This window comes from Mandrillus leucophaeus, unplaced genomic scaffold, assembly GCF_000951045.1.
Source record: "Mandrillus leucophaeus isolate KB7577 unplaced genomic scaffold, Mleu.le_1.0 Scaffold421, whole genome shotgun sequence".
NCBI lineage: Eukaryota > Metazoa > Chordata > Mammalia > Primates > Cercopithecidae > Mandrillus > Mandrillus leucophaeus.
The window spans coordinates 2,078,514-2,092,025 of record NW_012104488.1 but is presented as its reverse complement, the minus strand read 5'-3'; the positions used below and the strand labels follow the sequence as shown (position 1 = coordinate 2,092,025).

Below are 13,512 nucleotides of genomic sequence, written 5' to 3'. Positions count from 1 at the left end.
CTGGAAGTTGCCAAGAGAACTGGCAAGATGAACTTTTCTTCTTCCTCCTCCTCGGCCTACTCAATGTGAAGATGATGAGGATGAAGACCTTTAATATGATATACTTATTGAATAGTAAACAAATTTTCTCTTCTTATGATTTTCTTAATGTTTTCTTTTCTCTAACAATTAACTGTAAAAATACAGAGCACAATACATATAACATACAAAATACATGTTAATCACCAGGCATGGTTGCTCACATCTGTAATCCCAGTACTTTGGGAGTCCCAGGCGGGCAGATCGCTTGAGCTCAGGAGTTCGAGATCAGCCTGGGCAACATGGTGAAATCCTGTCTCTACCAAAAATAAAAATAATTAGCTGGGCATGGTGGCATGCACCTATAGTCCCAGCTACTCAGGAGGCTGAGGTAGGAGGATCACTTGAGCCTGAGAGGCAGAGGTTGCAGTGAGCTGAGACTGTGCCAATGCACTGCAACCTGAGTTACAACCTGACTCCATCTCAAAAACAAAACAAAACAAAACAAAAAAACAAAATCCAGTAAGGCTTCCCAGTCAACAGTAGGCTCTTAGTAAAGTATTAGAAGAGGAGTCAGAAGTTACACATGGGTTTTTGACCGCACAAAGGCCACTGCCCGTAACCTCTCTGTTGTTCAAGGTCAACTATATAGTGTAAATGTAATCTTTTTATACACTAGGAAACCAAAAAGTTCATGTGACTTGCTTTATCGCAGTATTTGCTTTACTGCAGTGCTCTGGAATCGAACCCACAATAACTCCGAGGTATGCCTATAATTTGTAGAGTATGGAATGGTCAGATTGTAAGAGTGGCTACTCATTAATTCAAGAAAGTATTTGAGCACCTATGATGTGTTAGGCACCTTTACAGGAGTTGGGGATAAAGTAGTGAGCAAAACAAAATATTCTGCTCTCACAAAACCTATAGGGTCGTAAAGGGTTATGGCATTTTTTAGTAACCGTGAATAGTCCCATCCTATACTCAACTATATTACAAGAATAAAAATGACTCTGCTAATATTGAGTGAACTCTATATACCCAATTCCAAAGTACATACAGGCTCTTTACTGTTATCACATAATGTACTTTACTGAATCCTATTACTTTGCTTAACCTCTGAAATATCTTGATAGCTAAGGCTATTTTTTTAAGTGAATCAATTAATAATATTGTTAAATAATAATTTGTTAGAATTAACCAATTGCTTTCTCATGTCCATTAACTAGATCTGGCTGGTTTCTTCCTCGTTGTGTTACTTAAGAATTTATTTTATTCACTGAATTCCTATAAACTGCTAGTTACAACTAGTGGCTTGATTTAATATGGGCTCCTTTTTTTTTTTTTTTTGGACAAGAGTTCTTTATTGGTGCTATTACTACTGTTGTATGTCTCTTGCATCAAACCGGGAGGTACACAATAATTAACTGTTCCATCTTCAATCAGTAGGTTTAATCAGATTGCTACATTACAAAATTTCCCATTAACCTATCATCTAATAGTTTTCACATCCAAGAATTACTGTTGTCTAGATTCATTACTTCATTAACACTTTCAAACTTTTATTTTTCAAAAGTCTATCATTTCTTTTACACCTATTAGCTGGAAATTTTCCTAAGAATTTTCCCTCACTTACTTGGCTGCCTAAAATACAGTTCATAACAAGAAGGGCAGAATAAATATTATATTCTCTCCTTTATCAATCCTCAGAGTAAGAAACTGATGCCCTAGCATCCTCTGATGGTAACCAATGAGTTTTTCTGTTGTCTAATATTCTTTTGATCGCTTTTAATCTTTTTTCAGATGATAACATTACAGCCCAAACCAAAACACAATACTCGGTAGTTACTGATGAATTGAAGCTTATTTTATAATCACATGTCACAGAAAGGATAACTACCATTACTGATATTTTCTTTTGACTTAGTAATTATTCCTCACTATAGTCACAGACAACTGAACACTTTTTTGAGTAGGCATCTCACATACAAGGGGTCTTTAAAAGTTTATGAAAAATGAGTATTAAGAAAAAACTATACATAGGTTTCAAACCTTTTTGCACCAAAATAAATATGCACTAAGCTGTTAAAACATGTCTGAACAGAACCTAGTTTGAAACACTAAGAAAGATAAGACATCAGTTTGAAAACAGCCTCTACCAGAGCAACATGAATTCTGCTAAAACTGAAGCAACAACAAACATCAAATTGATGGTGAAGCCTAAATGGAAGAATTGTGAAATCATTGACGCTTTTTGAAAAGTTTATGGGAAGCATGCCTCAAAGAAAGCAGCCGTTTACAAATGGGTAACTTGTTTTAAGAAGGGACAAGACTATGTTGAAGATGAAGCCTGCAGCAGCAGATCATCCACATCAATTTACGAGGAAAAAAATTCATTTCGTTTGTAACCTAATTGAAGAGGACCAATGATTAACAACAGAAACAAAAGCCAACACTATAGGCATCTCAACTGGTTCAGCTTGAATAATTTTGACAGAAAAATTAAACTTGAGTAAACTTTCCACTCGATGGGTGCCAAAACCACTGCATCCAGATCAGCTGAAAAAGCAGAGCTTTCCATGGAAATTTTCAACAAGTAGGACCAAGATACTAAAGCATTCTTTCCAGTATAATACTGAAGATAATAAAGCACAATTAAGGCAATGGCTACCAAGAGGCAGAAGTGGTTCAGTCAAAGCAAAAGCAGACAGGTGAAGAGCAAAGATCATGGAAACAGTTTTCTGGGATGCTCAAGACATTTTGCTTGTTGACTTTCTGCAGGAACAAAGAATGTAACGTGCTTATTATGAGTGTTTTGAGAAAGTTAGCCAAAGCTTCAGCAGGAAAATGCCTGGGAAAGCTTCACCAGAGTCGTTCTGCACCACAATGCCTCTGCTCATTCCTCTCATCAAAAAAGAGAAATTTTGTAAGAGTTTTGATGGGAAACCATTAGGTATCCACCTTACAGTCCAGATTTGGCTCTTTCCGACTTCTTGTTTCCTAATCTTAAAAAAAAAAAAAAGTTTAAAAAGTATCCATTTTTTCTTCAGTTAATAATGTAAAACTGATTGCATTGATATGGTTCAGTTCCCAGGACCCTCAGTTCTTTAGGGGTAGACTAAATAAATGGTATCATTTACAAGCGTCTTGAACTTAATGGAGCTTATACTGAGAAGAAAAGTTTATATTTTTTATCTTTTAATTCCAGTTTTCCACAAACTTTCTGAAGTCCCCTCATATATCACTGAGCCAGAACTGGAGGGTTAACTGGTTATTCTCAGGGGTAAGAGAGTTCCTCTCATTTCAAGGCAACCAGTATAAATGGCAAAGAAAGCTAGGCTAGGCTGGGTTAGAAACTTGAATTATTTAAAAAAAAACCAGTATCTATTTGTAGTCAAGGTAAAAACATTTTTCTTCTATTTGAGAGGAGATAAAGACTAAGTTTTATCTCATTGAGCATATTAGGCCAGCTTCACCCTAAAATGATCTTAGGCAACTTGAGGGATTACTACATGTATAAAGAGACCCTTAACTTCCAGATCTCATAAAGGAATACCAGCTTTTCACATAAAGCATCAAACTTAATTATTGAATAAAAATAAGCAGAAAATCACTTTTGCTTAATGATAAGTTTTTTTCATCCTATATTTTGCCTGTTTGAGATTAAAAAACAAAACAACTAACCTGGGTCCATTTATGGTTATCACTTGTTATTGAATGTACATCACAAATTAAAGTCTAGAAGAAATAAACATTTAAAAAACTCATTAATCTATGCACAAACATATGAAGACATTTGATAAATGAAACTTCCAACTAAAATCTAAAATAGTATATCTTAAACATCCTTACCTGCATTGTTGGACGTAAGAGAATGTGCCGACTTTGGTAACCAGGAGATTTCATGTTACTGGACTGCCTGTAGTCACGTATTTCTGCTATGACACATCCGCAATGAAAAATATTAACCTGTTTGGGTAAAAATATGTAAATGTCATTTTTTTTTCCAAAAGTCTAAGTAAGTAGTTTATATCAAACATTTCACATCCTTTACATTCATGCAACATTTCTGGCCACTCATGTATGCACTCTTTAGTAGATTTCCTTGGTAGATTTAACACTGTGTAAACCTTTTCAAAGGAAGTATTTTATGTTCATCACCATGACACAAGAAGCAATTTAAAACTATTTAACAGTTTCTAATTATAGATTGACTTTGGCATCTACCAAGTCAATTGACTTTTGGCATTTACATACTATTACGTTACAGATCCTTGGAACTGTTCTTGATCCTTGGAACAGTGAGCTGTTCTTCTGCAGCTCACTGGCTTACTGTTACATTTTGCTAACTTTGCCATTACTATAAAGTTTATCATTGTTATAAATTGCCAATCAACCTTGCCAGTGTTTCAGCTTCTAGATATAACTTCTATATTTGCTCTGCTAAAATTTTCAGAAATAAAATCTTTGCCCTTAGCCTTTATTAATAGGAGGGAAGTTAAACATAAAATTCAAATGAAAAATAGTTCTTCAGGCTGTACCTATCCAGGTACAGCTTTACAGATACAGTAGTCAGACAACATTTGCACTCAGCTGTGGGAAGACAGGCAATAAACATGTAAACAGAACAAAATAATTTTAGATAGTGATGAATTCTATAAAGGAAATCAAATAGGGAAGGGTCAATCTGGATTGTATGTGCAGATAAAAACCTTAGGTTTTACCTAAGATCTGAATCACAAGAAAGGGCCGGATACATTAGGGACAGATCATTCCAGACAGAGGGAATAACAAATGAGAAGTTCTTACTGTAGGAACAAGCTTGGAGTGTTTTATTGTGGAAATGAAACAAGGATGGATGGAATGTAGTGAGTGAGGATGACATTTAGAAGATGAAGACAGGCCAGGCGTGGTGGCTCAAGCCTGTAATCCCAGCACTTTGGGAGGCTGAGACGGGCGGGTCACGAGGTCCGGAGATCGAGACCATCCTGGCTAACATGGTGAAACCCCGTCTCTACTAAAAAATACAAAAAAACTAGCCAGGCGAGGTGGCGGGCGCCTGTAGTCCCAGCTACTTGGGAGGCTGAGGCAGGAAAATGGCGTAAACCCGGGAGGCGGAGCTTGCAGTGAGCCGAGATCCGGCCACTGCACTCCAGCCTGGGCGACAGAGCAAGACTCCATCTCAAAAAAAAAAAAAAAAAGATGAAGACAAACAGGAAAGCAAGGGTTTTGTTCAGAGCACTGGGCACAACCATGTATCTTAAAGAGAGAGCTGGCATTTGCTGATGGACTGAATGTGGAAGGTGAGGACAGGGTCATCTGTTAGACTGAAGAGACTGGTGATAAAACTGGTTTGGGAGGTAAAATAAAGTTCTGCTTTTGTAATATTAAATTTGAGGAACCTATTATATATCCAAGTAAGTATGTAAGTTAGGAGCTTGGTGGAATGGCCATGGTGAGGCATATAGGCAATAGAGTAAGTAACATTTTAAAAACACATGAAACTGGCTGAAATCATTCAGGGAGAATATTACTAAAGAAAAACAGAGGGCCAAGGACTGAACCTGAAAACACACACGTTTATGGATGGAACAGGGATTATAGTAAAAAAGACCGAAGGATTAGAAAAGGCAGAGGAAAACCAGGAAAATGACGTCTCAGAAATCAACAGAAAGGCATTTCAAGCAGGACGTAGTTATATCCACTGATCTTTGCTAAGAGGCCAATTAAGAAGAGAACAGAAAAGTGACCAATTATTCAGTATATGGAAATCATTGGTAACTTTGACAAATGCAACCTCTGCAGAATGACGTCATGATGCCAAATGAGATGGGTGGTGGAAAGAATGGGATGTGTAAAAAAGGAAATGACTATAAATTCTTTGAGTAGCATTGCTGTCAAGAGTAACAAGAGCAGTAGTTGGAGAAGGGAGGACTTTTTTTTTTTAATTTGAGACATACAGCTTAAGTATCCCTTATCTGAAGTGCTTCAGACCAGAAGCATTTTGGAGCTGGAAATATTTGCATTATACTTAAGTCAAGCAGCCCTAATCAAAAAACCTGAAATCTGAAATGTTCCAATTAGCATTTCTTTTAAGTGTCATGTCAGTGCTCAGATTTTGGAACACTGGATTTCATATTTTCAGATTTGAGAAACTCAACCTCTAACACAGTATGCTTGCATTCTGCATTTAGTAGACAAAGAGAAATAGAAAAAAAAGAGAGGTTATAATTTTAAGTCCTTGAGAAGGAAGGGGAGGATCCAGAAAACAAGTGGAGGGGATGGATGCCTATAAATAGTACGTATCAACTATTTTAACAGGAAGGCAGGTAGATATGAAGAGAGGTAGGGATGCTAGTCGACTGGTGCTAGGAAGAAACAAGAGCTCTCATGTGATGTCTTCTTTTTCCTCAGTAGAGTACACAGTATGGCTGGTGTTAAGGCAGTAAGAAGGAAGTAGAACAGGGCAAGGGAGTGCTTATCTAGGCAAGCTATGAAGAGAAGTACAGATGTGAAGAGAAGTACAGATGTAAAGAGAAGTACAGATGCAAAGGTCAGGTTCTGGCCCCCAAGTGAAAAACTTCATAAATATTCAAAGTAGTTTCTTTCATAATTTCTTAATTGTAACTATATGGAAATTTCCAGTTGATGAGCTAATTGTTCTATTTTAGAAGAACTACGTCTATATGTTTCAGTATACCCTGAAGGTTAAAGATCACACATAAATTCATTTCCAGATAGCTATACATGTCTCATTTCATCTCCTATTATTATTAGTTTTAGAGACAGGGTCTTGCTCTATCGCCCACGCTGGAGTGCAGTGGTGTAATCACTGCAATTCTGCTTTACCTCTTCCTTCTCTAATCCTTCCTTCTCTAGTCCTGCAGTGGTACAGGAGCATCACTTGAGCCCAGGGGTTTGAGACTGTAGTGAGCTCAAACTCCTGGGTTCAAGTGATCCTCCTGCCTTAGCCTCCCAAAGTGCTGGGATTATAGGCATGAGCCACCAAAGCCCAGCCTCATTTCATGTTCTAAAGGCTGTTGGGAACAGTGATAAAATTAAACATCATCTGTCACGAAACATCATATAGTCATTTATATACATATATGTATACATACAGATAAATGTGACATATATATCATATACGTATAACAAATATAAAGACATTTTAAAGACAAAAATTTTGTACCTGAGATTTTTCTAGGAGATCGACCAAAATAGGAGGTAATTCTTCTGCATCCAAATATTCAAGCAACTCTCCTTCTTCATAGGGCAGTCGAATGGTCTCAGAATCTTAATTTAAAACATAAAGTTTGAAAATGATGACGCTCACTGAAAGCTTAGCTGTATAATTCAAATGGCTTTTCAAAAAAATGTCTATAATAAAACCAAAAGGCATTTCAACAAAGCAAGGATTGAAAAAAAACCAAAACCAAAAGGCCCTCCTAATGTTCTTCTTTATTTAAGGGCGGGGGGAACCTAACACATTATGAAAAAACATCTGGCATAACATCACAATCGGAATCACAGCCCAAAGCAAAATAATCAGAATATGATAAAATTCCAATGTCAAAGTAACTGAAAGTTCACTGAAGACCAATTAATCTAATCTGAAAATCAGAGGACACTTCGGTGCGTTATCTGAAAAGTGGTCACTTGTAGAACAAAATTCTCTTGGTGTTACACTTTACAACTAATCAACACACACACAAAATTCTAGCTATGAGAGTTCCTTGTAGAACTCACATTATCATCATTATTAAATTTTTTTATCTCTTTAATGAAACTGAAGAGTATTTATATTTTTAAATTATTTTCATACTCACCATTAACAGAAATGCTCATATTCAATATTAATAGAAATATTTTTAATATGTGAAAATTACTCAAAAGGCAGCAAGTCTGCTTAATTTTGAAGATTTCAGACTCATATTCGAACTGCAGGATTACCTACCTTTAAACACGGTATACTATCTTAAAATATAAATAGCAATAGAATGAAAGGAAATTCTATTTTAATTATCTGTAAGTTATGTTTCTATAATTTTCCTTTTTTTTTTTTAACCTTTCCTTTGGTTCTGAGATGCTTTTATAATTGGATTTCAAAGACATATCAATTACAATACTTCTAAAATGCACATTCAGGAAAGATAACCATAAGAGAAATAATTTCTAATATTCTACCAAAACATATCATAAGGAAGAAAATTGGGATCAAAATCTGTTTTTATCACTAAGTCATCACTATCTGAAGAACAAATGCTTTAGCAGGTTAAAAAACTACTTTAAAAAACCAGCACATCCTGCCTGGCGAAAGTATTTTGTGGCAGCTGTGCTCTGGAGGGTCTTACCTGATCCGTTTTTTCCCCTGAGCATCAGAGAATATCCCTCATTTCCTGGGTACAGATTGACCACTAAACAAGACAAAGTCTCTTGCATAACAAGCTTCTCTAACAAGTTCACATTTCTTCTTAATTTCTGCTTTAAAAAGAGGCAGAGCTCATGAAAATAATCCAGTATAACCTGAATAAATAATGCTATGATTTAACAAAATCAGGGTTGAAGTAACCTTTTGGTGCTCTTTCCGCATTATGATTCTGAATAAATGAAGAAGATTCACAAAACTATAGCCACTACATATGGGACAGCTATGTAAACTTGCTATGTAAACTTAATTTTTATCTACTACTATGTTTCAAGCAAATTAATTCATATTTTAAAAACTGGTGACCTCCAAGACAATAAAAGCACTTAAATATAAAACACTTTTGAATACTTAATAAAAATATTTAAATAAGTAAAATATAAAATCATTAAATGCAAATATATAAAACACAGAAGTATATAGTTTCCATTAAGTATAAGTCTAACCTAAAGAATATGGAGCATTCTCTTTGGTTGTATCTAAGAAGTGCATATTTCTTAAATATTTTATAGGCTAAATAAGATACAAACAAGTTCAACAGCTCTAAGCTGAAACGTTGAACCTAAAAATATCTAATTGGTAAGACGAAGTAAGCAATTTGGACATATTCTGTAAATCCGATTCAACAGCGCCTTAAAAACCACAACAAAGTCCATGATTTTAAAAATGCGTATGATTTAAAATAAAACCTACTTACAGATTTAACAAATCATGTCATCAAATCTCATTTAGCAAAGATAACAGTAAATAGAATATTTTTTCAGAATCTCAAAAAAACCAAAATGTCTTGAATATCTTATATTTAGTAAATATATATTAAACATGTATCATACACACATACAGAGAGAAGTGATAAATTCTTAATCTGTCATCACCATAGAATGAAAACACTAAGCAATCTGAAAATTTTTTAAAAAGGCAAACAACTTTTAACCACTTTGATGTTAAACTAGAAAAGAGAGACTAAAAATGTTAGTCTTTTCAGTGTAGCAAAATCCCTCATAATTTGACTTAAGACAGAATTAGATAAATTTTTATAGTATATGTACCTCTTCAACAAAACAAATTAGCTACCACGGAGTTGATCCCATCTAGACTAGAGGTTGCAAATTTTCTTTCTTAATGGGTCAGATAGTATTTTATGCTTGTAGGCCAAATAGTTTGTGCTGCAACACTCAATGTGTCTTTGTACCTGTAAGCCAGCCCTAGATAATATACAAACCAACAGGTGTGATGGGTTCCCATAAAAATTCATTTATAAAAACATGTAGTAGGCACATTTAGCTGATGGAGAGCAGCTTGCCAATTCCAATTTAGAATCTTCATATATGCAGCTCTCTTATTTTAGTTCTGTCACTGAGGTGATGAGTATGTACATTCTATTGTTTGTAGTGATGATTTCATGGGTGTTTCTATCTACAATGCACATGTCCAAACTTAAAAAATATATACTTTAAACATGTACAATTTATTGTATGTCACTTATATATCAGAAAAAACTTATGAAAAACATACTGTAAGATTTATAAGTTTAAAAATAATTTTTTTCCTAATATGAAGATTTTAAAGTTAGACACTACTGGAATTCCACTGTTTCTGGCCTGAATAGTAAAACTGTATTCATTTTTAAAGACAGACAACAAAAGCTCATAGAGACCTTTAAGGCTCTTCCAATCTGAGGGCTCAAAGACATCAATAAATCAACTTCTGTTACATTTCTACTACCCACATATTTTGCTAAATAAAAATGAATTAAGTTAAATTGGCCATGAACTCGTTTTATGAGCAAGCTCACTTTTTATTACTGTACTTGAATTTCATACATGCTCTGTAATAGCTCTGGCTTTCCAGTTCAAATCATCATGAGAAAACAAGTTACTGCTATAAATTTGTAAATCACTTCTCAGGAGGAAGCGCTATAAATTTATAAATCACTTCTCAGACGAAGAAGCAGCAAAAGATAATATATACTGTGTCTTTGCTCATCACTTCCTAGTGAGACAGTCTGTTATTCAATATAACTGTTCCTTCACTCCTACCTTAGCAGGTGATCTCTGCCTGGGGCCACATTAGCCAGAGCTCTGGGTCAGCTGCAGAACTGACTAGTATCTGGCTAAAAAAGATGTTAGTTCACTCTCACACACAAAAATAATACTCCAAATATAACTCCTCCAAATTACTCTCTTCTACATTTCAAAAGCTACAACACAATAAAAATGTATACTTACCTTAACCTCAGGTTCTTTTTCACATTCTTCAATATACAGGTCATAAAGTTTTTGAAACACAGATTTTCTAAAAAAATTTAATGAAACAAATATATAAAATGTTAATATAGTAATCATCATGACATGAATGTTATTTTTTTCCTAAATTTTAACATTTTTTCCTCAATTTCCCAAAAACTGGGGTGGAGCTGAATATAGTAGCTAACATTAACTTAGAAATTCCTAATACATGCAAAGAACCTATAAAATTTCTAGTTCAGTGCCTACTAGGAATGTAATAAAATGTGGCCATCATCATATTTCAATGAATCTAAGACGTTACCAATTAATTATTCATACCTTCCACTTGATAGGTATTTCCTTTTAGGAGGTCTCTGTCGGGCACTTTCAATGACATACTAAAAAACAAAAGTTTATGAGAATAGCTAGCCTTTTGCTTTTGACTATGAACAACTGTATTGAGTATATCTAAAACATAAGTAAGGCTCAAAAGGCTATTCAGTCACTTAAGTCTCTGAATTACATCTTGTAGGAAAAACTACTTAACATATAAAGATAAGTTTCAAACAAATGAAATTTGAACTGCACTACAATTTAGCAGGGTATTTCATTGCCATAAGCAAAATCATAGTTTCACAACCATGACTTTCACAGGTCAGAAATATTATCAATATATTTTATGGTTGTTCAAAATATGCTTAATGTATGAAAAATCGTATACTGTATACCTTAGCTATTTTTCCCTTTGAGTAATTAGAAAACTTGTCAAAACAGGAAAATACAATTTTGGAAATTCTATATCCTTGTACAAGTAAGTTTTATTCCATAACATTATTATCTTGAGGATTCCAAGTAATAGGTGATCCAAATATCACCTGATATTTTTATATATTTATAGCAAAATGATATGCATACTTGTCCTAAAATAATAATGTGCTCCTTTAAAAACCACATACAAAAATCTCTTAAAACTGAGCTTTTGTCAGTTAAAGACAACACTATTTCAATATGTAACTTAGTCACACCTCACCTCTGCACGATCCAAAGCTAGTTCTAAAGCTTGTTGCTGTAAAAAGTAAATAGTATATTTGGCAACATTAGTTATTTCCACAAAAAAAATTTAATATACATTTAACATTTCTAATGTTTTCTAAAACAGGTCTAATATATTCTCCTTTATTTGTCTCCTCCACTCCACTCTATGATCAATATATACAACAAAGAAAAAATATGAGTCTTGGGTACCTGATTACTAACAACAAACTAAATAAGAATGCTAACACGGTCTCTCTGGTCAGTATTTGTGAGGTTAACATAGGGGAGGTTTGGATATGGCAGCTATCATCACTTCATGGACTTTAGTTTTTAAGAGCACCATTCAAAAAAATTTACTGGCCATAAAGTATACAATCAAAATGAAGCAAAGGCTAAACTCTCTTAATTTGCTAAAAATCTTGAAAATTGGGAGTGGGGTTGTACTGGCACTTAAAATTAACTTAGAAAGTGCTAATATATTAATGCAAAAAACCTATAACATCTCTAGCTCAGTGCCTAGAAAGAATGCAATAAATGATGGCTATCATTGCCATGTTTCAATGAATTTAAGATGCCACTGAAAGCATGCATCATTATTTTGCGTAACATTAAGACAGAAAAAAAGCTATAAATTGTAAGATATTCGAGTATCAACTCATCAATTCAGTGATATTAAAATATAAAAGAAAATGAACCTCAGAATTGATGAAATATTTTACTGTTACTACATGTAAGGTTTGAGATCTACTAGTAGATCCCTATCCACTCATTTCTTAGAGACGAGGAAAAAATATGGTGAAGCTATGCTATTTCTTCATTTGTAAAGCTTTCATTTCTAAAGACACATATGAATAAAAGCACTAGGTCCCAAACAAAATCAAACATGGCCAGGCATGGTGGCTCACGCCTGTAATCCCAGCACTTTGAGAGGTCGAGGCAGGAGGATCACCTGAGGTAAGGAGTTCAAGACCAGCCTGGCCAACATGGTAAAACTCCATCTCTACTAAAAATACAAAATTAGCCAGGCGTGGTGGCACACGCCTGTAGTCCCAGCTACTCAGGAGGCTGAGGAAGGAGAATCACTTGAACCCGGGAAGCAGAGGTTGCAGTGAGCCCAAATCGTGCTATTGTACTAGAGCCTGGGCAAAAAGAGCTAAACTCAAATCTAAAAAAAAAAAAAAACCACCTAAATATATCACCAGTGGTTCTCTTTCTCGTTTTTTTGTTTTATAGTATTTTTCATTCACAATGATAGCCATTTTTAAATTTTATTCAGAGGCATAGAACTTTCAGTTTTTAATTAAAAGGACTTAAATTGTTCCGTCTTATTTTGTAGATTCCAATACTTCAACCTACCAAATTGCATGTGGGTAAAAACTCCTATCACCCACCAAAGTCCCAGGAGGGCAAGGGGGAAAAACAAATACTGCCACCCTTTGGAAATCATGGGAACTTTTAAGTGACCACCTAGTTCTAAGGATGGAGAATTTGTATAATTCCAAAAATAGTGGGCCTTCTTGCACTGTTCAATAAAAAACAATCCATATTATCAAATATCTAAATATGATAAGTGAAGAAAGTCTGAAATCTGCCATCTTTTCAAAACGTTCAGTTATAACAAATCTACACCAATTTGCTTTGTTAAAAAATCTTGGCCAGGCACTGTGGCACATGCCTGTAATCCCAAAGCTTTGGGAAGCTGAGGTGGGAAACCAGGAGTTCGAGACTAGCCTGGAGAATACAGTGAGATTCTGTCTCTCCCCTCAAAAAAAAAAAAAAAGATCTTATAAGGAGTAGATTCCCAATGAA

At 34.7% G+C, this 13,512-nt stretch overlaps 1 protein-coding gene across 2 annotated transcripts in view; it reads right to left on the bottom strand.

The window, feature by feature from the left end:
• Nucleotides 1–13,512, bottom strand: part of SUPT20H (suppressor of Ty 20 homolog (S. cerevisiae)) — a 54,453-nt gene that overhangs the window by 31,173 nt on the left and 9,768 nt on the right. For both annotated transcript variants that reach the window (XM_011992994.1, XM_011992993.1), the window contains exons 3-9: nucleotides 11,699–11,734; nucleotides 11,008–11,066; nucleotides 10,669–10,735; nucleotides 8,367–8,496; nucleotides 7,205–7,308; nucleotides 3,868–3,984; nucleotides 3,700–3,753 (exon numbers count right to left, since the gene is read on the bottom strand). In XM_011992994.1, coding sequence (XP_011848384.1) covers nucleotides 3,700–3,753; nucleotides 3,868–3,984; nucleotides 7,205–7,308; nucleotides 8,367–8,496; nucleotides 10,669–10,735; nucleotides 11,008–11,066; nucleotides 11,699–11,734 — 567 coding nt within the window. The remainder of the gene's footprint in view (nucleotides 1–3,699; nucleotides 3,754–3,867; nucleotides 3,985–7,204; nucleotides 7,309–8,366; nucleotides 8,497–10,668; nucleotides 10,736–11,007; nucleotides 11,067–11,698; nucleotides 11,735–13,512) is intronic.